The sequence below is a fragment of the Heliconius melpomene genome, chromosome 10 (assembly GCF_056956725.1).
Source record: "Heliconius melpomene rosina isolate 202511_hmr_F chromosome 10, ASM5695672v1, whole genome shotgun sequence".
Classification (NCBI taxonomy): Eukaryota; Metazoa; Arthropoda; class Insecta; order Lepidoptera; family Nymphalidae; genus Heliconius; species Heliconius melpomene.
The window spans coordinates 14,810,373-14,837,657 of record NC_140398.1 but is presented as its reverse complement, the minus strand read 5'-3'; the positions used below and the strand labels follow the sequence as shown (position 1 = coordinate 14,837,657).

The 27,285-nt window shown below is 31.6% G+C and overlaps 1 protein-coding gene across 2 annotated transcripts in view; it reads left to right on the top strand.

Annotated features, from left to right (window-relative positions):
- dve (SATB1_N and homeodomain domain-containing protein dve) overlaps positions 1-27,285 on the top strand; it is a 65,902-nt gene that overhangs the window by 9,016 nt on the left and 29,601 nt on the right. For both annotated transcript variants that reach the window (XM_085191339.1, XM_085191338.1), the window contains exon 2: positions 23,002-23,182. In XM_085191339.1, coding sequence (XP_085047465.1) covers positions 23,002-23,182 — 181 coding nt within the window. The remainder of the gene's footprint in view (positions 1-23,001; positions 23,183-27,285) is intronic.

Below are 27,285 nucleotides of genomic sequence, written 5' to 3'. Positions count from 1 at the left end.
ATTATAACTTTCAAATAAATATAATTTTAAGTATAAATCAAAAAAAACAGTTTACAATCATTACGATTGCTAATCATAACCACTGATTGAAATGCGGCATTCTTATCTATAATATACAAAATTTGATTAAAATAATTAAAGAAAAAAAATAGAAGCTAAATAATAATCAAAATGTTTTACAAAGCTCAAACGAAATACACTAAGAATGAGGGGGTTATTATTCGCTTCGTTCACAGTTTAAGCGGTAGCACACCAAGTGTGTATTGTGGTTAAAACAAAAGGTACTCTCAGTGGTGCTCCAGCTTAATTTTCGAGTGCGAGTTAGTATTTGAATTGGTTATAATCGTGGGATAAACAATAGCCGGCGACGCCCAGCCCATGTGCGCTCGTTCAATTAATTTGTATTGTAAAATTAAACGTATTTAAGTATTATTTAATACGGGCGCAATATTAAATTGTCTAGACATTTTTTTAAATATATATATTTTTAATTTAAAATGGCTGTTGAAAAAACAATTAGGTCGGCTTTTGTCAAAATTATTATTCTTCATGTGAAATTAATTGAAGGGGATTAAAGGTGTTCTTCGTATGGTTACAGAGAAATGTTAAGCATATACATATTCACATAGACTACTTCATATTTAGGAATAAGGTGTTACTTATATATAATTGTAAATAGTAAGTTTCTTAACCCACCCTTTCTATTGGAGTAAGTCTAATATGAAGATATATAATTAATATACTTATGACATATTTTTGAATGAATTTGTAGACTAGAATTTATAGAGTTTAGCTGCTTCTTATCGTAAGTTTATGCCACGCTGTCTGCTTATCCCAAGAACACATAAATTATATACAAAAAAGATTGTTTTTAACTTTTAATGAATCGTGTATAAATATCTTTATTAACGTATTCAAAAATAGTAAATTTTTTTACCAGTCGTAATGAATGTTAAGAGATTGCATTAGTTTATTGCATTCTTGACGTACCAAAAAAAGAAAATTAGATACTACCTAGTTGCCAAAAGGAAAATTGTGCTGATCAGTTATAATTGAAAAATCTAGAAATTAAAAAAAAAATGACTGATGCTGATTTGTTTGGTAACATCACGTGACCAGATCAACATATTATACCAATTCTGCAGATATGAGGTTCTATAGGTATATAGCAGACTTTCAATGTATTTGTGGTTTCTTTAAATTTGTTCCTGAATATTAATTATGTAAAATAAATATTATTTTTAAACTCCGTTAGCTTTACTAGTACGTGGTACTGTCAATAGTTAATTAGTAGAAATAGTTAATAGATTAAGGTTTTAGCAAAAAAAATAAAAAAAAAATGAATGCATAGGTAAGTATGTAAATTATGAGTAAACGAGTTATCCCGAGGGTAGGAGTGAGTGATGCGAAACGCGTGAGCAATCATCGCGATCGACGACTCCTGCGCAGAGAAATGACGGAAACGCACACATGCGCGCACACCGTCAACACACGCACACACACTAGCGTCAACTAGCGCTAACGTTAAACAGATATTAGTAATCCATTGTTAAAAAACATGTCTATGCAAATATATAATTTATACATCACTAACGATACGTTACGTTACGTATGCAACTTTGACTTTTTATATGCATTCGTTGGTGAGGGAAGCATTGTTAAGTGTATTTGCATAGCGTAAGGCGATAAACTACTACAATTATAGAATTACCGTAGCTTCTTCTAAACTTCAAGTTCATGACATTTCTATTGACTCTTGAACCTGAAAAGATTTACATTATACGTTCTCGAGTGAAATTTTGCATTATAATCGATGTTGCTAAGAATAATCGATAGTAGGTAAACGAATATATTCGGATTCGGCCTACGAACACATTATATCTCGATAAGATCTTTTTTACGAAAGTATTGGACATGTGTGCAAATTAAAAAATATCTGCGAATATTTTTCGTCTGTACACTTGTCACGCACTCGTACAGATATTACTTTCAAACATTAAATAATCGCGTCGTAACGGAAATTGTGGGTTCGCATTCGGCAACGCCTTTTGACGCACGCACAAAGTATTCACCTAATTTATGGACTACATAATCACCTTATGTCATACTAAATAGTTATATTATGAATCAAAATAAAATAATTTGAACAAGAGTCTAACTGTAGTACGACGGTTGTGAGTTCTATCCCCACTCGGGGTAATGAATTATTATTTATTAATATTTTCATTTTTCGTTCTGGCACCAAGGCAAAAGCCAGGCGTAGAGTTCTGCCACGCAACACGCAATGTCTCGATAATTACGCCAATAAGTGGAGAACGGAGTGTTTTAACACTAGGTTCCCTATGCCTACTCTGGCTTGTGCCATATACAGCGTGAAGCAAAATTAATTATATTTTCAAAATAAAATATCGATCCCAGATACCGATATCGGTCCGCTCCAAAGCGTTAACGTAATTTCAAGCGAACGTGTAAATAGCGTTACGATCCGTGCACACCGAGCGCGATAAGCTTTCAAAAATATTATCTAGTGCTAAAAAAAAATACGTAATTGCCGTATTGCGTTAGAAATCGCACACGTTTACACACGCATCGGAATTAAGTAATTAATGCCGCCCTGGTGGTATCGGCCGACGATCTGTGCTTCGTTCTCATCGAACGTGCAACTATCAGCGATCGGGACCCCGTTAGCTGTGAAAACAGTAGCGATTATTATAATTTGCTGGTAAACAACAATTTGAGGCCAGTCGTGGCGCAGGGGCACAAAGTGTGACTGTAAAGGCCACTGGTTGGGTTCGATCCCCATTCGAGGAAATGACATATTTATTTCAATTTATATTATCATTTCTTCGTTCTGGTGTCGAGGTAAAGCGGGGTGTTGGATTCCGGCATTCAGCATGCAATGCCTCCAAAATTCGGCGGAAAGTAAAGAACGGAATGTCTAAACACTATGTTCCCTCTGCCTACTATGGTGCGTGCGGGATACAGCGTGAAGAAGATTTTATTTTAATTAATTTTAATAATTAATTTGCTGGGAAACATCCATTTCTCACAATGTCTATTATACTCATCAGACGCGCCCTTGCTCATTGATTTATCGGTGAGTGCGTAGCGATTGCCATCGACAAGCTAACCGTTGCAAATATTACTTTTTCGCGTAAAATTATAATAATAGTCCTCCGAGTATGGGATGGCCGCTTGTATTTTATGTTAATATTCGAACTAATTAAAAAAAGGAAATTATTTTCAATGTAGTTTGCATGTTGTGGAAGTTGAAAAAAAAAACAGCGACCGCTTCCCGATAGGGTTCGCTGTTATTGGCATATGTAATGTGTAAAGTTGACTGATCTATCAGTGAGTGAGAATTGAGTTATTTATGCAGAGTTGAACACGTTTTTTTTACTTTCTTGGTTAATTAATAAAAATATTGTTTTTATTTTAAAATCAGCTTCACGCTGTGCTGAGCTGTGTGGGCACACACATCAGGGTAGGTAAAGGGAACCCGTAATAAGACTGTTCGTTCCCCTTTTCCCGCCAAATTTTGGAGGAATTGCGTGCTGAGTGAATCGAAAAATATTTCATTTCCTCGAGCGGGAATCGTACCCACAACCTGGACTCTACTTTAAAAATATCTTTCAAAATCACAAAAAATATATTAAATGCACGGTACTTTTATAGTACCTACAGTAAGATTTATAACTCCCTTGTTTGTCGAACTCTTTTTAAAGCGGCTTAAGAGAGAATAGGGCAATTTAAAGAAAGGGTTCCACAGAATGCGATATCGCCAGCTTAATCTTAGCGAGCAAATTAGGATTAATTGAACTTTTTCCTTTTAATTCTAAGCGTCTTTATGTTCCCGAGTAATTCGTTCAACATGTCACCAAGGAACTTGCACAGAGATGATACAACTATTTTTTTTATTCATTTTATTTTTTTTAATTCAATTATAACCATATACATTTTTTATTTATTCAAAGTGTTATTGCACTTAGGAAAGAAAAATACTTTTATACTTTATTAGAACCTAAAATAAATTGAATGTAGCCAGATTTGAAACCTCTTGGACGGTTGCCTTTCCTTCCATCTATCTTTTTCCTTTCCTTGGAGGTACGAATACAAATCCCGCTAAGTTTAAAATTTCTATATATTTTCTAAAAAAATATAACCATAGACGTTTTAAGCTAAAAACATATTGATGCTACTCTTGATCGCAATAGAGCTATTTGGTAATAACTATTAAATTTAACAACAGGGCCCATTAACATGACTGCATCGGTAATCCAGTAATTAGCATTCTAATGTTTCGTGGAATTATGAATAGCTACTAATGATTTACACCAGCATTTAACGATTTTTTAAATTGCAAGATTTAATGTCAAAATATTGTTTTGCTAATTGTGATAAATATTCTATGCTACCTAATACTTTATTATTGTAAATGTAAAAGATAAGCATATTAATAAAAAATAGTATCTTTTTGTGCAAAAAAATATGTTTTTTTAATCTATTTCAAACTCCATGCGTATACAAGACGCAAAGTGCGTTTCGAACTAAATTAAGGGGTGAGGGGTTAGGTATCTATAACCCGATGGCCGATGGCGGTTAGGGGCCCTCAGGTGTGACGGACGGAAACCCGCTATCATTAGCCTACCCGGTACCCACATGCACGCACACGCACCCCCACGTGTCCTTGTGTGCGTTGCGTTGGGACGGATTAGACGTTTTTTTTTAGTTTTTAAACCGTCAACCTTATATTTGCTATTAACGTTTGGTATGGGTAATGTAGATCGGTTGGAAAACGACTGTGCACGTTATGGTTGTGAGTTCAATTCCCTCTCGGGGATAAATTTATCATCATCATCATCATCATCAGCCTGTCCTCGTCCACTGCTGGACATAGGCCTCTCCAATGGCACGCCACTGAGCTCGATCTAGATGGGGTGACGATATTCGCAAAGTAGCGGGCAGCGGCTGGATGCGAAGAGCTGAAGATAAATTTATACTTATTAAAAATAAATTATATTGGTATGGTTTATATTCTTTAAGTAAAATCTGTGAAGTTGCCCCTTAACACAACATACTATAAGTAAAAGACATCACAAAGCCTTCTACTTTCTCCTTAGGTATTACAGAAATTTAAAAAATATATTTCTAAATATATTTATTTTATTTATTCTTGGATTTTACTATATAAAATTTATATTTTTTTCTATTCGAACTTACTAAAACTATTTATTAACTCCAATGCAAAAAAACATTAAAATGATGGATTAAAATAAGCATCAAAAGTTTTGCCCTGTGCACTGACACAGATGGATGCACACGGTGGACAGTGTGACTGTAGGAATAATAAAAAAACAACTAATATAATCATATGCGGGCGATAGTTTAGTGTTATTGAAATTCCAAGTAATAACATTACAGTTTATAATAGGTATATTTTTAAAAAAATTAGGCTTATACTTAGCTTAATTTCCTAAAACAAAATATAATAAAAAACATAGGCTTATAAAGCTGAAGAGGTGCATGATGGAACGTGCTAATCTCAGGAAGTACTGATTCTGATGAAAAATACCTCGTTATCAGAACGAGGAAATGAAATTATTAAATATTTCTTTCCCCTGAGTGGTGATCGAACCCGCAACCGTCGTCCACAGTAGCACACTTGCCCCTACGTCACGACGACCTAACTGAAGTTCTTTGTTGCCTATAAAAGTTAATGCCCAAACATCCTACCACGTTAGATCATATGCGTGTTAGACAACGTGCAATTATCACGCTTCTATGCGCTTGCGCAGGGTGTGAGCTCGATTATAATCGATATTACTAACTATAGTATATAAATATAAACTCAGCCAGTTTTAATCGTAAGTAAATCATCGTGTATTTGAACCGCACAACTATATTTCTTAGTAAACGCTAATTTGTGTTGAATGTTTATCACTTGCATAACTTTACCTGTGTTTTCTACTTGTATTGTTATTATAGATTTTATCTACATGAAATATAATTATTATGTATTTTTAACATGTATTATTAAGTGAAAACAACTCTCTATTAACACACTTAGGTAATTGGTTTTTTATATGTAAAAAAATAAGACTATTGGCGCCTTAAATGCGGCTTCGCCAGCTTAAACTAATTGTTATGTTATAACCAAAATATACAAAATCTTTCAGTAAATTGTAGGCCAGTAGTAGCGTAGGAGCACAAGCGATAGGTTCGAACCACACTCGAGGAAATGATATATTTAATATTTACATTTCTTCGCTCCGTTACCGAGGCAATGCGCGGCGTTGAATTCCGCCACTCAACACGCAATGCCTTCAGAATTCGGTGGAAAATGGGGAACATTTTAAAACTGAACATTTTAAAGACACTTCCTAACGCCAAGTTCCCTCTCCTACCCTGCTAATTGCGGGATACGGCGTGGAACTACAAAAAAATAAACCTATTTCACTTAAATGAATATCAAACACTGTTCTAACAACAAACGACAGTACAAACAGTAATCTCAGCAACGCTTACGTGAGCACCATAAACCTTTGACACACCAATTTATTTGTTAATTCCATGCTGACATCAGCAGCGGGATAGCCGATAGCATAAGTGCCTATATTTAGAATCTCTGTAACTGATTAATGGACGCTTTAGAGCTGGCTATGGGCTAAGTCGCGCCAATTGACATCGTAACCCCAGCCTAGAAATTTATCTCTATTTATGATTGTAATGTGTTTTGTCAATAATGACTCTAAAGGACTCGATGGTCTCGATTCTTTATTATTTTATAGGTTGTTTGGTTGTAGAATATGGCAGTGTTTGGTCTTTAAAGTTGGTGGAGAAACAGAAATAGTTATTTTTAAGACTATTTTTTTTAAATAGCATATTTTACGCAAATTATTTAACCATAAGTACCAACTTACAGTACGATCAACGAGTAGTGGTTCTAAAGTTAGTTGTAAAGGCTGCATGGATTTTAAAATTTTTCTTACTTTTTATTATTCTGTCTCAAATTACAAAAGTACAGAAAGCTTAACTTAAGACCACAACTCTACGACCGTAGTATAGATTGGTACGTATGGTTAAAAAATAAACAATTAACATTAAATACGCAACGTTAATTAAAATGTCTACTATCTCCTGACCAAGAATATTCGTTAGAATAGATTACGGCCAGCTATCGGCGGAAGTGATAGCGGTAACAGCGGCGTAGGATAGATACATTCTGTTATCTGCCTCTATATGGGAATTTATATGTATTATGCCATTGTGGTCGTAGCTTCGATATGTTGGTAATTTCGTTGCCTGTACCATGACAATCATTGATAATATTGCTTTGTTTTAATTTTAAAAAAAAATAATTATCAACGTTTATAAGTAACTGTATTTAATAAGCAATATATCTCTCGTTTTCACTATAAAGTAATAATTTAAATTTCCATGATTACTATAAAGCGATCTTGAACTATATATATATAATTAATATTGGGTTTTTTTACTTTAGCGTTAAATTACGATGCGCATACGCATCAAGCATATCAAAGCTCATATTTAAAGTTCAACGCTCAAAGTGCATAATCGTAGTAATCGGCCGGAGCCAAATGTCATCGACCCACTTATCTCATCCGCCATCCCTTTTACAATTACAACAACAAATGAGTAAGAGTGCACCGATATGCCAGAGCATCGATACTATGCGGAGGAATAAAATCCTGTGTGAACGAACTCTAATCTCTGTTTTGTGGCAGCATCCAGACCCCGAGATGCACGCGCTCCGATAGATCGCCAATGAATCACGGCGATCCTAATGACAGCTGGTCGTCAGAAATCATATAAATTAAATGCTAATAGCAGTTCTTACTGTTTATTTAGGTATTATTCTTGAATTAATAATTTTGTTTAATCTAATTATTATTTTAAATAATATGGATAGTTTTGTAAGTAGGTATTTTACTATTGTTTTTTCCTTCTTAGAAGTAAATATTGCTGATATGATATTCTGAATTTGTGGAATAATTAGTTATAATTAATTAATTAATTATATTAGGTTCGTAGATTAAAGGGTTATTATACTATTGGTAATAAGACAAAATATAGGAAACAGGATTTGCATTATGCACTTTTATCATTCAAAGACTAAGATAATTTGGAGGTTCGAACAAATATTAAAGCCCTGAAGTTTTTACGAGAAAAGCGTATACTCGTATATAATCTTAGTTATCACTAAGTTGGGTCGAATGGTAAATAAATTATGATATTTGTCCTAGAAATAGTCTCTTAATCTTTTTTCGGAGTATTATAATTTCTTTGTAAGTCAAGTAGTTTAATGGGGCGCGTTACATCAATGTGTATTATCACAAACGCTTAGATGGAATATAAATTTAAAACAGTACAGTATTAGTATGAGCTCTAAACAATTTCTAAGCTGGCTAAAGTTAAAAATTTAGATTTAGAATATTATGACACTAAACAAAGTTAAATTTTACCCGATCCTGTTGTAAAACTATAAGCCATAAATTTCAGAACAGGTAGAAAGAATCTTTTGAAATAGTCCGAGAGGATACCGTTAAGGTGATGATCCTATTTGCTGTGCATTGTTTACAAAGATTTAACTGACGTAACGGATAAACAATACAAGTCCAAGGATTCCTTATTCATTGTCACGGCAATAAACATCAGGTATGGCCGTATGCTACCTCACTTACTGGAAAGCTCTCTTAATTGCCTTAACAGAATCCCTCTGTTTTGATTCCCCGACACGTTTGAAGCATGAAACAAAAACACTGATTGTAAGGTTTCCATCTTAAGACCAGATAACTTGAATTGCTGACAACAATTACTGTCGACGAAATTATGAGCGGGTTTGATTTCAATTAAAATTTCAAGATAATAATAAGCAGTATGGTTGAGTTAATACTTTCTATATAAACATAATATTTAAGTTTTGTTTCTGTAATAAAGGATTATCCCACATACAACATAGTAGCGAGCCGTACTTTGTTACGAATTTCTTTGTAACTAATATTCAGTCATTCGAAGGGCAGACGCACACGTCATTTCGACGGCGTATTCAATCCGTATGCACTTTACTTAGAAACTGAACTGTCGAATAATAAGTGCATTGTGTGACCGTATACGTATCACATGGATTAGTGAGGGGAATATTTAATATCGATTGTTTTGAAATCTATATTGTTTATATATATATAAGTCTATTTTAACCAAAATTTTCTAAATATTTTCCAAACTATTTAGTCAAAGAGAATGAATAAAAAAAATCATAAAATAATTCGTGCATTTTATTATATGTAACTTTAAATTCTTCTTGGCGATCAGGTATTATGGGGGCTTCTTAATCACTCCAACATCAATTTATGTTATTTAACATCAAAGATTCTAATCGAGGTCATTGCTTCCATGTGAGCCTATCGACACATCGGCAGCGGCGGCACTCGCGCGCCACGCACTTCCGACGCGACGGATTTGCCGGAATCGGCGCGGGCGCATCAAAAGAACTTGCAAAATTCGGACGGAGGCGCGCGCGCGTGAATCCATTTGAATATTATTTTTTATGCCGACATGGGAAAGGTGTACGATTAGATATGGCCGACCCATCGCGAAATTTTGTCACAACCCTATTTCGTAAATAATAATAATGTGCCTGCCTACTGATGATTCCTTCGATAGAAATCCTGAGAATTCTATAATGCGTAATCTCGAGTTGCATTAAAGAAGCTTGTGACCTCTTAGTCGTCCGCGACATTACGAACTGCATACTTAAAAACTGCAATTTAATTACGAAAAAATGTCGCCTTATAATTAAATATGATATTTTTTCGACGAGAATCGTTCCATCCAAAATTTCGGCCAGCTCGGAGCCCACACGGGCTTTCTTGCTACTTACATCTCACGTTTTTGAGTAGCCGTAATATTTAAATTGCCGACATAGCTCCCGCGGGCATACCTTGCATGGGAATGCACACTGGCGGTCGTCAAAACTCGCTCTTACCGAATGCGACATGCGTTGTCCAAACGCACCAGCGCCGCCGTATCCTTCTCTGTCTGACTCGGAGCCAACGAACTGCGAGGACAAAGAGGTGCTGATGGAAAGTATGGCTTCGTTGACTGGACGCTTCTTACATCAGCAAACGCATCCCGCCTAAAATTTTGCATGGATGTGCCGCGCATGCGAATATGTAGTCTGCGGCGCTCTTCGCCTGGTCGGTCGGTGCGGGGCAGGCGCACGTACGCGCCCATTACCTGCTGATGCATATTAATTGAAGAGGAAGTTTTGTTAACAATATCTAATGTGCCCCGCGCCCGCCCGCGGTCCCATTGATAGCTTTTTTGTTCTCACTGCTCTTCAAAAGTGCCTTCGCCGTGAGCTAGACGATCCTTATAAAATATTGCATAATTTATGACACACGTTGCGAAAACAATCAGCATGATTATTCCATTCCACATACGAATACGATGTTTCGTGATATCTGCGCTTCGTCGGAAGTGGTTTAACTGGGTTATTTTATTTAATCGTGTGCCACTCGAGTGTTAATTAGAGATAATCATCGGGCGGACAAATAATCTCATTTTATAATATATACAGCTTGCTTCGAGTGGAATTATCTGGAGTGGTTGGAATTGTATCTAAATACGAAGACGTGCATAAATTCTATTATTCAATGTTATCTTTTATCGATATCCATATAGGATAATTAAAAGTCAAGTTTCTTGTTTGTTCGACGAAATAGTCAACTTTGTTATTGCGGAAGGATTGGTGGCCATTTAATCATGGATGCGTCATAAATTTGAAGAAATTTACGTCAAATTTTAGTTGCATGCTTAGTAAAATTATATGTCTAGAATATATAATGAGCTCGTCTGATATCTTATTTTTTAATATTAGTGCATCTGATAAGGCTAAGATTATAAGATAAAATAAATGTACTTTTAAGTTTGCGAGAATTAGTAGAATTCATTTTTTTATCAATGTAATTAAATTTAATCAAATATGTATATGAGTACCTATTTTATTTATTTGGATGTACTTACTTACGGATATTCTTAATCCTTAACTTAAATAATTACATATATTTTTACTTATTTCGTAATACATATTTTTAATTTAAATTTTCTGTTGTTATGAATTTAAAAGTATGTATAATATTTATAATAAATATTCATATATGCCGATTTATTTCTTACTTAGGAAAGAAAGCTGTGAATCAAAATATTAATACAATTGTATAAATAGTTTATAATTTTAAATAATTCTCTAAAATGATAAAAGAATAATTTTAAAATTATATCTATTAGTAATAAATAAATAAAACGTTTTTTTTAACTGTTGTGTACCTAGTAGCTACTTAGAATTATTTCAAAGAAAAAGCTAGTGACTAGGTTACTTGCGCTATATTTGTATGTACGTACCTATTTACAGTGTTATTTCATACTTAGGAAAGAAATATATTATCTATACTTATAATAAAATCGTAAGAGGGTTGGTATCTGTTCTTGAAAGGTATTTAAAAAAATGTTATTGGGAACCTTTAATAACGTAATAGAACCCAAAAAAATGATTTTTAAAAATTTTCTCTGTTTGTCTCTGCGTTTGTTATCGCTAATCTCAGAAGCGGCTTAAGCGATTTAGATGCGGTTATGTGAAACATATAGGGTTAATTTTATTACAATCGGTTCATAAATAAAAAAATTATGTCAATTTAAAGTACTTAGTTCGACAAATTTGCTAATTGCCGTAACAGTTACTTTATACAACTCTTTTACTGAATTGATTGAATCTTTAGTTTTCAATTTCTTTATTAAGATTGAAATAGAAATACTATTTCAAGCGGGCGCAGCCTCGCACCGGCCAACTAGTATGTATTGAATAACGTTGACGTTTACTTACTAAGCGCGGACACATTAAGTTTTTTTTTTAAATTTATATTTTTTTCACGTTTAAAAATTCAAATCGATCTGATTAACATTTTCAACTCGTGGCAAAGTTAATAAAGATAATAAAAATAGTATACTAAAAGAATATATATTTGTTCCTTAATATTTTATATTTTTAATTTTTCAACATTATATATTTTTTTGCATAAAATTATAATCTGGTTCTACGCTAAGCTGGTTTTGACTTAGCAAAATCCTTGTTACACGAGTCTAGAGATATATAAAATTTAGCAACATAATAAATTAAATAAATTTAAGTCATAAATAATAAAGTTGAGAATACCTGTAAGTTGTAAGTGTTTTTGAATGTTAATTAATTACAAATTAAAAAAAAATAATTTTATTATTGACACATGTTTTATCAAAAGTTAACATACCGTCCTTGTTTATATGCCATAGGTAAATGAGTTACCAAGAAAAGAAATCGAGTAAATTCGTAATCGAGTAACTCGATTTCTTTTTGGTAACATTGGTACTGCCAATATTCTGTAAAAAAACTAAATTTATATACATATAAACATAGAATTGTTTACTTTTAATAATACGCGTGTTAATAATAAAATAAATGTTTCATAACCAAAAAAAATTTAGGATCGTCCATAGAGCCTAAACATGGACCCATAGTAGCTTGGTAGTAGATAATTGATGACATCGACAGTGTGATAAAGAAACTATCTCTAAAATCAGAATAAAATTGAGAAACCTTTTATTATTTTTTTCACAACAAATATATTAAAAATCTGTAAAATACATCGTTTATTTTTTAAAATGTAGAAACATATAATATTGTGATTTTTAAACAAAATTCATTGATGCTAGAGCTAAACGAGATCAGGTCGATACAACATAAATAAAAGACAACATATAAGTTGCCTATAATGATATTCGTGATACATATATTATAATTCCCACTTTGGCGCTCAAATACGGCACGTGTAAGCGGTCTTATAATACACTGTTTAAGATTATAATAAAATGTTATTTATATTTTATCATTTGAATTTTGCTAAAATAAATTAATTTCCAATTAAAAAATAAAACAGAGAAACATTGATATATAAGATTATAAAAACTAGCTTTAATTTTGAAATGAAAGATTGATAACTATTAATTAATTTGAGAATCCAAATATATTTTTTATTGCATGTAAATTGAAAAACATTTTCACATAATACTTTTTAAAAACAAAAAAAAACTGTATAATGTGTATCAGAAGAACCTTGGGATCAATTTCTAAATGACTAAATACTTTTCTTTAATTAATATTTCCTTATAACTAACCAGGGCACGATATAATCTCTATCATCAAATACAATCAAAATTTTTAATCTGCGTTTACGCACTTAAAAAAAATAAACGACTAAACAGAATTGGGTGATAAGGCACGGCTAGATAATCCGGCTGCTTGATAAGCGGCGATAATGTCTTAATTAACTGCGCTATCAGCTCAGCCACGGATTAGCACGATTGCACAGATTCATAGATTACTGGCGGTGTTCGTGTATTGTTCAAACGGATTATTATTGGTTATGGCATTTTGGACGCGGTGCGATTAGATTTCCTTATCTGTTGCTTTTGAGTGATGCGCACGCAGTGGTCGGTTTGACGTTGCATTTACTTTTAAAATTGATTTATTTTTTTTCTGTTGGTGTTGCCTTATAAAGAGATTAACTAGAATTAATAATATAAGATTGTTTCTAAATTTATGTAAAATAGTAATGAATTAAAATAATGGCATGTTTACATTGTTATGTTTATATTAAAATAAGTATATATGTATTTTTAAAGATATTTTTAATCTGTGACCGTAATCTTCTTAAATAATCTTAATTATAATATCTGTGGCACTTGATGACACAATACTAGAGTCAGGCCCGCGAACAATCTCTGAAACAATTCATAACTAAAACGTGTACTTTAAAACAAGTCACACATACGTCAGTCATTTCAGTAATTTAGTATAACCGTAAACTTGGTAAAATCTTGGTATAGTGATGTAACACAGATCTATCAGTTATAAGTATAACTCACACGTTAGCAAAAGGCGAACAAATTGAGTTAGCACTTGTGGGTTTCCACCATTTGTTTTCAATTTGGTGGGCACCGACGGTATATGGGCACACTGTGTGTTTATCCCGTCCAAAAATAGTGCAAATGACACTAATTACGATGTAGCGAGCTGGTGTTAATGTATGGCTCATACCGCTTCAATTTCTAGAGCCTTATTATTTCGAACAATCTTCACTTTGATTGCTAAGATTTAGAATGGGTTTTAACCAAAAAATATTTAATATTTGCAAGTGTTTTTAAAGCCAACGTCATATTTTATATGACGATATTAATTCAGTCTTTAAATTAGTTTCTGTTTTTCATAGAGCTATGTTAATCATATGTAGATTTAATGTTGAAGCGGCGGTGCCTTAAACTTTTAACTATTAATTGGATATAAAATCCTTCCTAGATTTGGTAATAAAATAAAAAATCCAGGATATGACATCCTAATTAAATGAGCGAATTTAAAATATTTCGTAATAAAAGTTATTACAGTGTACAGATTATCTGAGAATTAATATTTAAACCGGTCTAGGCTCGTTTTTTCATACATATTTATATCATAATTTCATGCATATTTTAATCTTCACACATTTTTATGCTTTGATAAAGTCGTTGCTATACTGACATTCAAATAATGTGTATGTAATAGGTATTTACTTACCATCTAAAAAATAAAAAAGAAAGTAAAGAAGATATAATAAGTAATTATTTTAACATTTTTTTAATGTTTATCTGTATTAAAGATAGAAATGTTTTTTGTAAAAATGAAAATTAAAACAAGGCAAGAGTCAAATTTACATGAAAAATTTTAAGAAACCGTCCAACCACTCTGGCCGTCTAAGCCATATGCTCATATTTAGTTATTAAAACTTTATTTAAAAAAATTACATGTTTTCTAAAATATTTTTCTTACCTTAAAAAACTTTCGTCTTAAATTCTTAAAATACCTTGACTGTAATCAAATTTTAATATTTTTCTTACAAAATGATGCATTTAACAGAGAAATTAAGTAAGGAGGAGATTCACTATCGAGATACTGGCGTCACAGTTCTAACAATTCATGCTGATTTGCAACATTTGTTTTATCTGTAATAAGCATGAATATGAACTAACGTGGTCTTTTAATTGTCAGTTAAGTTTAATATTAATTTGAAAAACCGACAAAAAATAGTAGTAGAGGTGTATGGTACAGCGGCACCAGGTGTGATTGTAAACTGTAAAGGTTGTGGATTCCATTCACACTCGAGGAACTCTACTCAACAGGCAATGCCTCCAGAATTTGACAGATAGTGGCGAACGGAGTGTCTTAACACTAGGTTCCCTCTGCCTAACATGCTACATGCGGGATATATAACATGGAAAAAGTAATATTTAGATATTTAATAAATAATTTATATAAGTAATTTTTATATCAAAAACAAAATAACTATTGATTCATTGTGCGCCAGACATTGAAGAATACTAGCCACGATAACAACCGCTTCCGTAGTAAATATTTGTTTCAATATATCGAATGTGGGAATTAGGAGAATTATTCATTGATAGTATAAAGTTTATTTGAAAGTGATAGTGTTTAAATGTAAAATATTTGTTATTTATAAGATACAAATATATCAACAGTGTATTACGTACATAACATTTAAATATTTTTAGATAACTTTTATTTGCATTAAGTTTTAAAACTCATCTTTCGTCATCTACTTTTTGATTATTAGATTATGCTATAACCAAATTGGCGATATCCATATAATTTAACACATAAATTAAGAGAATTTCATATATAATTATATATGAATTTAAATATTCTGTAATTTTAGTATTATAAACCAGATTTTTTGCACTTTATATCTATTAACTAAATTACAGACGGTTATTTTGTCCCACTGCCTCATAGTATTCTGCTCGTCCCCGCCTCGTACTACGACGGATGTTTGACAAGCTGTTATAGTATGCCCTTGGAATAAATGAGGAAAGCCTAACTGGAATAGTAATTCAGTATATAAAAGTAACTGTAGTTCCTAGGCTATTTCCATGAATCTTACGATTCCTATTTGCGTTTTATCTTTTCAACTCGCTCCGCTGAAAAAACTAAATTTAACTTTTTTACCTGACTGTAACGAAGCCAAAAGAAGGGTATTTATGTGTTATATTATTTTAATGTATGACCGTTCCTTTGCTCGCTAGTAACTGTTAAACTAGTGAACCAATTTTGATAAATTTACGTCGTTGAAATTGTCTTAATAGTGTTATTGGATATATTAATTTAGTTACGAGTCGGGTTACTTTAAAAATTATACTATCTATAATTATATTTATCAGAAAGAAAGATTATTATTTTTTATATAACCTAAAAGCTATAAAAATATACGCAAGATAACATTCTAATGTTTAAAATCTTCCTATACATTGGTATATCATAATGACCTGATAATACCAGCGGTCACAAGTTCAATCCCTACAAAATAAAAGCTAAATCACTATGTTATTTTTTATCTTTGCAAGAAAATATTTATATGTTACAAATGTTTAATTTGATAATATAAGATACAGGCAAAAAAATTGGGCCTTGGCCTTTTTTATAGTAAGTGAATAAATAACATGGAAACCATACAAGTGATGATGATGATGATAATGATGAATGAAGATATTTCATTATTTCAAAATGCCGTCTAATCATTTTTTTAAATATATTTTAATATAAAACTATGCATAAAAAGATTTTTATATTATTTTATTGGTAAACGTTTGTCGCGCTCTGCTTATAACAAACTGGTCTCGTGAGTTCCGCCACTGCTATTCTTAAACTTAGTGTCTCAATATAAAAGAAACTAGACAAGGGTGAGCTATCAAAATATACTATTTACAACGAGCTATTTAATAAAATAAATAAAATTATTTGCTTAATTTATACAATTTTAATTTAAAAATTGTATAGTGATAATGTAAAAACGATTCCTTTGTCGGTGTTAATTTTACTTTTTATATACCTACATACCTATATATTAAGTTATTTTAACAAAATATATTAAAGATTTAGTTAAATATATTTAATAAATGTATTATATTACAAACATATATATATCTACCTATATATGTATTATACGAGTAGTTGCGAAGTTTCGTTTATCTTCACGCCATATATAAATAAAAGTAATTTAGATCTGCAAATTAGTGGGTTATCTTATTTTTTTCTAATAGTTCAAGCATTGCGTAACATTTATTGAGATTGCGTATTATATAGATTACATTTATTATATAGATTATGAGCCGTAAAGCCGAAATGGAAAAAAAATTGGGGTCACGTCCATGGCACTTGTGACGACGATGGTTCATTAGAGATAACTCACTGATGTAAACTATTAAAACGATCGCTAATATAAATATAAATCCAGATTTGAAATTAAATATAATAAATATATTATAATTTATTCTTATGTTACATATAGGAACGGTCTCATTTAATTCATTATTCATACTTAAATTCAATTTAAACTTTTTACTATTCAATTTAAATATAAGTTCGAAGATTTTTCTTTAACTTTTTATTATTTTCATCGTTTTTATATAACAACTAGCGGCAATAGTATTTACATAAATTATAGCGTATGTATTATTCTTATGTATAAGCTATAATTCTGTAAAGTTTTATCCAAATCCGTTCAGCAGTTTTTGCGTGAAAATGGAACAAACATTTTCACAAGCTTTCACATTTATAAAATTAGTAAAATAGGATAAGTTAATAAATAAATAGAAAAAATAAAGATATATGTGATAGGTGCGTTTCACATAATAATGATTTGTAGAGCTGTTATCTGTGTACATACGACTATGCGTGATGAGAATTAATTCTCATACTTAACAAAAACTTCCATTGGATGTCGTTCCACATATCATTGAAAAGATAACTTGTAATAACTCGTGGTTACAAGCTTTTACTATATAATAAGCTAAGGCGAGTGAACACACCGTTTTTGTTTCTTTGTGCGTTTTATACGGAAAGATTAGAATCGCCAACTTATCGCTTTCCCTCGAGTATCCTTTCACTAATTTGCTGTAATAACTTCGGTGTTATAATATTAATTAATCTGTTTCAAACTATTACAGTTTCAAACATAGTTAATAAAAAATGGTAGTTCTTAAAAATATTGGCGTAGACATGTGTTGGTGATAATAATACAAAGAATATAGATATAAGTATAATATTTAGATTTATATAGATGTTATTGGGTCAATGCTCGGGTTTTCATTTGTTTTTGGACAATCCTACTTAGATAAATTGATAATTGGCTATTTTAACTATATTATTAATCGTAAATAATTCTTATTAAAATGTAACAATATATACATACAACTACAACTGTATTTACTTGTGAAATCACATTATTTAATTATCCATTTTAATGTCTTATGTTAAAAATATATTAACTTTAATTATAAAACAACAAATTTAAATGGGATTATTTCGAAAAATCCTTTATAATTTATCTGTTTCATCATAATTACCTACAAAACAATACATACAAATGTTTCCATCATCAGCCTTCTGTGACAGCCCGAATTAAAAGATAAGCCCACATGATATACAAATAAAAGATATATCTGAACGGTATCTCGTACAAATAAGTGGGGCATAAATTAACACGCATACAGATAGACGAAACGACTAATACCATAGTAAATGTTGCTATCGTGGTGTGATGGTATGTCACCACGCACCACGTACTCGCACCACGTCAGATAAGCAGGAGTGTTGATCTGTATACATTTTAGATTTGCTTTAGTCACGCAGCGACTGGAATTAGTGATTGTAAAGTAATAAAGCTACTTAAATGATAACCGTTTTGGTAAGCTTCTTTTTTTTTGTTGGTTTTTTTTTTATTTTAGGTTTAGGTTGTTAGGTGTTGCTGATTTTTTTTATTGTAGGTAATTGGTTGTTTAATTGGTTGGTGATTTGTAAAATATTTTTTATGTATATATTCTTCAAAGAACTAGTTCTGCAGAAAAAATATGTCTCTGAGTCAGCCAAATTCCACCTGAAACAGCTATAGCATGTCAGGATAATGAATTTATTTTAAATGAAACCTCTACACTCCCACTATTTTACTTTTCAGTTTAATATAAATCTTGAGTTTGTATCTTTATTTAACCTTAACATCTAATATGATAGATGCAAATGCCCAAACAAAAAATATACAAATTTTATTTAACAACATCCTTAAAAATAACTGACAGAAAAATGAATAATTACAATTTTATCCTTAACATTTACCTACTTTGAATATGATAAGTACGTGTGACGTATTGACGCAGACGCAGTGTAAAATTGACTTTATATTATAATAATAATAACTAAACCACCGTTTACATAAGTTGACAAATAGTTAAACATGTATTATTAATAAGATTTCTCGTGACATTCATAGATTATAGTAACTGACAGTAGTTGAGCTCTATTTATCTAGACGTTATTCCGAGTCTTTATTATATTACTTAGTTAATATGTTTTATCTTTGTTATAGCGTTAACGCGTATATAATTATAAATATATCTTTGTAGAAATCAGCTCCTCGGTCTATTTCGCATTAGTGTTAGGCGGAGAGTCCTTTAAGACACTCCGTTTTTTAATTGTTGTCTTAAATTTCAGCCTGAATTGGTGACATTGCGGAATTTAACACTGTATCTGGTTCTTTCATTTACTTTGGTTAATTTTGGAGTTCCATTACTTAACGTAGTGGGAAATGCATATGATATTAACCTCCAAAACTTTCTTCAAATATTTAATTTTATAATAATAAAAATAAAGAATAATATGTTGTCTATTCTGGATATAAAATTTCTAAATAAATGATTAATTTACAGTTTAGTCAGTATAATTTACATGTGAAATAGAAGCTTAAAACTGGATTTTAGTAAATTTTAAATAGGTAATAAACGATTTTGGACAGCTATTTTTAAAAATTCACAGACAAAATATAAAAGATTGCAATTAAGATTCAAAAATTTGTATTTTCAAAATGCTAATATATTATGCTAATACTAATGTATTTTTTAGATACTTCATTCGTGAATTTGAAAAAAAATATAGATTATATAATTATATCAATGATATACTTTAGTAGCTGGCAACAGATAATATTAATAATTGTATCGCCAATAGCAAATAAAAATTTAGATTCAATAGAAGAATATTTTGAGAGTAATTAATTTTGGAATTACATTAAGATAAATTATCAATGTATATGCGTATAATTTGGAGATAAGCAAGCGATTTAAATTACTTAGCTTACTTTAATTTAGAAATAAATACCAGTTCGATGAATAACTCAAAGTTGGTAATATTATTCAAATTACAAATTACAGAGATTCTAGAAACGTATGAAATTGCTTATATTAATCTTCAGAAGAGGAGACTAGAATAATTAAAAAAAAATCCATTTTGCAGCAGGCAGCCCAGACAAAAGTCTACATTAACTATACAAATATAAGCACACTCACCCTTTATAAATAATAAATAAACATTTATCAATCAAAACTTAAATTTATTTATTGACAAAACAGTCATTGATAGTGTAGGAGGCAGCTTAGAAAATGTACATCCATACAGTACATATTAAATTAAACTATATACTTAAGGATATCTAATTTGATAACTTGTATTTATACAATCAATAATTCCCACGTTCCCTATTTTGAAAACAAATGACAAATACCGGAATTATTTTATCTTTCTCGTATTTAAACTTTGCTATCTAATTATGTAACTAATGAATTATAAATAATTGTAATGACCTAATACGAAATGATTAAACCACTATTGGGTACTCTCGTGGGAATGTCAATAAGATTAATATATTAAAAAATATTAGTATATTATACATGTAACTCTGTTGATACTTATGTATATTTTTTATACATTTAAAGAAATAGAAAGTGTGATTATCTTTTAGTCATAGATAATTAATGTTTATTATTCTCTTTCACATACGTCAATAATAATTAATTAATTTATTTTTTAGTTTGTCGTTGTATCCCACACACAGCAGGATTAGCAGGACGAACCTTGCCTTAAGACACTCCGTACCCCTATTTTCCTTCAACTTCTGGAGGTATCTATAGCGTGTTCACGCCGCACTTTGTTTCGACACCAGAGCGAAGAAATGAAAATACTAACTATTGCATTTCCTCGAATGGGAATCGAAATCACAACCTGTCACAACTGGCCTAGCGTCACAACTGCCCTCATCTGCCTAATATGAAGAAACAAACAAAAACAATCGATAAAAACTTTGCGTACTTAAAAAAATTGACAAATTGTAAATAAGTAATGCTACAGATATTGAAATATTTGGCCAAAAATTACACCATTCCACCACACATGCGACAAGTATTTAAAACAAAGCTTGAACGATTCGCTTGAAATAAATGGTAAGTTCGCTGAACGTGTCCATACAACAGCGTGGTAATTGTGGTCCAGGCTCCAGCCGTGATTGCAGCAGAGTTAACACATAATACATTACAGTTTGTGTCACAACACAATCAGGCTGGGACGAATCAGGCGCCGAGCAGTAATCTGGGTTAACTGGGGTCAAACGGCATCACAAATTCCAATAGCATATTAGACAGATCTGTGGCGCGAATCGACGATTCTATGATACTTATTGGCTTCCTAGTTCGCCTTTGCTTGTTTCTTGGTTTCTGCTTATAATTGTTGTAATTGTTTTGGTGATTTTCCTTGGGGAAGAACGTCAGCGGGAACTCCTAAAAGGCTTTCTTTCTGCTTTTTTTCTAGGATGACATGTCATTTTTTTTCTTCCTTCTTAAAGATTTTTTGTTACTTTGTAAAAGCTTCAACGATTGATAAGCTTATTTATGTCAAAGCTCAGTGGCGGTGAGAAAACTAGAAATGTATTCGTGGAATTTGTATATAATTTTATCCATATTATTCCCGTATTTTGTGAAGTAGTTTTTTTCCGATTCATAAGCAGAGGGAATCTAGTGTTAAGGCACTCCGTTGTCTATTTTCCGCCGATTTCTTAAGCATTGTGTGTTCATAAGCGGAACCAAACGCCGCACTTTTGCCTTGTTACTAGAGAATCATTAATTTCCCCGAGTGAGAATCGAAAACAACCGTCTCGTTTACAACTACACTGCAAATGTAAAAGCTAGTTAAAGCTTATACCACAAAAAAGTCAAGATACAAGACAGCAGTAGGCATGTTCTTATTTATGCCACAGTTTGCACGTTTAACCTTATTAAATACGAAGATTCGCCATGTACCGGTCAGCCCCAACGAGCGCAATCAGCGCGCCTCGTAACGTTAGCCACTGACGCAACGGACAAGTGTCCAATTTGAATCTCTATTTATTTTAAGTGGTTTGACTTTTGTTAGATTACACTGAGATATTGATTGTCTTTAACTTGCTTTGGTTTTAGTATTGATACTTTTTATTTATTATGTTCTTTTGTATAATACTGTCAACAAGTGGCTGCACTGAAGTTAGGTTTTCTGGACTTTAGAGCAATATTTACTCTGGAAATAATCAAAAGTAAGATCCTCAAAACAAATCTGCGCAGCCATCTACAGCTAACTTCAGGGAGGCCACGATTTGTTGGCCGTACTCTATAGAAGTGATTGAAGAATTGACACAACAAACTAACTTTCTTTTGCGTGAAAATTTATTTAAGTTATACAATTTAATAAAGTCTTTTATTATTATAACATTTAAAATACTATGTGTAACTTTAAGTACATGCTGATTTCAAGTATTCAACTAAATTCAATATCTATTCCCTGGGAACTAGAACTTAGGAACCTTCAACACTCTGGCCCTAAACTCAACGCCAAAACAAAGAGGAAATTAAATTATGAAATATTTATTTCGACGAGTGGGAATCGAACCTACTCTCTGCTTTCAATTTAACATGATTTTCTTTGGATGGCTTTGATTTTAATATAATTTTTACCTAACAATACTAATATCTATTTTCATATTTCAGAATCTATCTGCAGAGTTGAGGAGAAGTAAGACCCCGCCGCGGCGTTCTCCAGAGGAGCGCGCGGTCCCTCGTCCGCCGTCAGCGCCAGTGCATCAAGAACGACCCTCCCTAACACCGCATACTCCACATCTGTCTCCCAAAAAAGAAGCTTTCAATAATCTTCTTAATAAAGGAATAGCAGGTTAGTTTGTAATTTAAATTTTTATAAAAATATGTACCTTGATTGGCCGAACTCAACGTCCTTTGCCTCCTTACGAGAACGAAGTGAAAATCACTATCTAATTTCTCAATTATAAAAAAAAATTATATGTCCTTAAAGAAACCTGAGCTTAAATTAGACCTTTAGCGGGTTCCAATGACCTCCTGCAGCACCATAAAGCTAACCCTTATGAATTCATAAACGATTTTGATATACAAAAGTAACGCTTATTAAAATTAATATCGACCCGTACCCAATGATTGAAATTCTCAACTTATATTTACTGAAAGTCATATCACAATCGACACACGTAACAATCCACAAAAAGGTATACAGTTCAGCTCCGATTTTGTAGCTTCCGGCCGAACGCCAACTTTATTCGGCTGTATAAAATAAAAAAAAAAACAATAACGGCTGTGTTATTAGCTGTAAATGTTAAAATTAAATCACTCGCCATATACGATCGTCTCCTGCGAAACAATGGTCTGGTATTATAATTGCATTTAAATTAAACTAATTTGAAGTCTAATGAGAAAAAAATGTATCAGCCAATACAATGACATTATAATTATTCTGATTTGAATATTTTTTTATAGTAGGAACAACGTTATTAAGAATCTATGAAACAACTATATTATTTGTAATAGATATATAAAGTTTAAGGCAAGTCATACTTATCCATTAAAATGGATTCTAAAGCATGAAAAGGCGTATCAACAAATCAGTTTATTAAAAGTCACGCGCGCGCTTTGTGCTGAGCTCATCTCTGTTAATCTAATGTATAATTGATTACACTATCTTTAAAACTATCGACCATTTCTAAATCTTTGTAATACTTGTATAATTTTATTTTGTTAAGTAAGTAACTATTTTCAACGGCACCTCTCGTTGAAGAAACCGTTTATTCACAGTCACGTGCGTACCCTTTGTCGCGCGAGCTCATCGCGTTAATCTAACGTTTAATTGGTTCATAGATACCTTTCATAGCATTTTGTCCAGTTTAGCTTTCTATTCTAACAGTCGTGACTCGTGCTAAGTCTAAGTGACAATCATAAAATTATGGTACAAAACTTCAAAATTTTAAAATATTGAATAAAAGATTAAAATTTTTATTTCACTTTTATGCTAATGAAGTCTCTGCATAAATTTGAACGCAGTACCAGTATCTTTGTTAATCTTAGCACAGTATTATACAGACGTTTTTATCCATCAGAATCCATCAACTCTTGTACCAACCATCCTTTAATTCCCCCACGTAATAATTTTCCATTCATTCTCCTCTTTATGAATCATAATCTCTAAATCTCCGCCAATCTTGCGTCCTTGTCTTTTTAATGCAAATCCAGTGTTGTTCTCTCGCTTTAGTTCTTTTACCCCTTAAATCTAATCCGGGACATCCCGTGTGCCCGGTAAGGCGCTCAGAGCGTAAGCCGGCGAGCACACGCAGTAGGCACTCGCTGCATTATACATCGATTCATTCATATTAGTTTTATAAAGATTTTATTAAATTCAATCGCTAAATACACTTACTTCAATATACCTGATAAGAATTATTATAATACATGTAAAAGTTTAGGTGAAATTAAAATAATAAACTGAATATACGATAAAATTAACGAAAGAATTGAAAAATATATTACAATTACTTGCATTTGAACATTATTACACAAATTACTTAGGATTTGCTTTTTCTAATTAAACATATCTTATAACGATCTTATCATTAAAACGATAGCATAAAAATATCGATAGTACATGTCGTGTAGAAAATTATAAACTTTAGATATCGTACTGTAGTTCGCACAGCCAGCGCGGCCATTTCTACGCGTCGTCTACATTTATCTGATGATTATTCCCATTGAGAGAACGCGTACGCAAAAACTATTCAATTTTCCCATATAATTATAGTTTCATTTGACACACGCAATGGTTTTAAGCTCGTTCGTGTAGATTTTAAGATATATTGATATTTTTTTGGTATAACAAAAGTAGACTCGTTCCATGTCATCCGCTTAACACTACATATTACCTGAATAACGTGAGTTAATATCGTTAACTATACTCACTCAGGTATGATCGTCACCTGGTATATTATTTCAAGCGATTTTAATTCTTATAGCTAAGGAATAACTTCGTTATTGGTTTCTTATGATTGTTATTAAATTGTGCGTAAACGTCATGGAAGCGAAAGAAACGGTGGCAATTTAATACCGAGCGCCTCTAATCGGGTGCTATAAATCATTATTAATTTCAAGTTTCTCGCCGATCCGCGATTAGCTAGCTGTTGCACAATGCCCTCGGATTATACCTCAGATATATATTTTGTCAGTGTAGGTAGGTACGTAGGTACCGTTGGGATATCAAAAAAATTTGGAAAAAATTATGTCTGTAAACTAATTTTGGTCCGTAGTTTCACAAACTTTTTTTTATTCTGAATGTGGGATATTTTTAATTAATAATTAATTGTATTATAAAAAAATAAAATAGCTTTAGAGTCGTTGTAAAAATAAATTGTACAATATCATTTATTCGCAATGTCTTGTTTTATTTTATTTCAAAATAATATAGTTGGTACGAGTAGAATAATATATTTAAAATAGAGAATATCCAAGTGAAATATACAATTAAATAACACTATATTTAAGAATATATACGTTTTTTCTTGATATTTAAATTACCATATCAAAGTAAATACGTCAATAGTTTTACGGCAGTAAAATAAACTCTAGACATTGCTAATCTAGTATCTGGACAAGGACAACAATATTAGATTTTGTATCCTATTCATCCTACGTTTTTGAATTAATGGTGATTTTATTACTACAAATTAACATAATGTATAAATATGATGAATATATTACGTTTATCTCGATCCAAATAAAAATCACGAAGCTTTATTAGGAACGGGCACGGGCCACATGCTGCTGAATTATGCATCTTCCAACTCAATCTTAAATAAATAATTAACAAGATTTTTCAAATGCCAATGCCACTCTACCGGTATTTAGACCGCTATATTTATAATATATACTTACAAAATATAAAATATATGTGTAGTTTTACTTAATATTGAACAATAAAAAATTGAATTATTATATTTTAAACCTTATTTGCTGACTGTACGTCGTTTTAAAGCCGGTTTACATTATAAGCCGATTTATTTTTTTAATGTTTCGTATTTTAGATAACAAACATTATGTATGTACGTGTGTGTGGAGAAAAAAAAAATCTAATATAAAAGTTAGATTTACTTATATTTATAATATTTTAATCCTCTTCATTGTAATACGAAAAAATACATTCAAAGTTAAACAACGAAATCGTTTGCTGTCCAATAAGATTTTAAACTATTATTTTTACCAAGTTAATAAATAATTCCACAAAATAATATAAGAATATTTTCTAAATTCAAGTAGATATACTACTTTACACAAGACCAAAAATTTTGTTTACATACTTCTAAAACGAAATTCAAAATTAATTTCAACGATTTGAAGCACGAACTACTCGTAGAATATTCCTACATACAAAAATAAGCCACTCTACCATACATTGGGTGGATCTTGCATGCACCGGGGCGAGGGTAGCCCTGTTTTATCTCCGCGCGACACGAGGCTCATCCGTCCCGGATGATCCGGATAATCGGGCTACGTCCCAGTACGTGTATCGATTTATTCCACACCTATTCCTGCCCTTTTTCTCTTCATTTTAAAAGTAAGCTTCCAACTAAATGTTAATTAATATGAGAATTATTTTTTAATATATTTTTGAACTATAGATAGCTATTAATATTAGTAGAGATATCTTTAGCCTGTTTACTAAAAATACATGTTGCAATTTTAAATCTATATGAGTATTAAGAGTATTAAATAAAAGAAAGAAGAAGTATTAAGTAGAACTAGCAAATGCAAGTACGAGAGTCAAACGCTTTAGGTATACCTATAGAAACAATGCTTTAACTGATAGAAGATAAAGTAGAATATGGAACCGGTTTGAACTGCGCTACAAGGAAATACTCATATGAAGAAGACAAAATTATTAATATTGCCATAAAATTGTATAATTTTGTACAATATTTGTTAAAA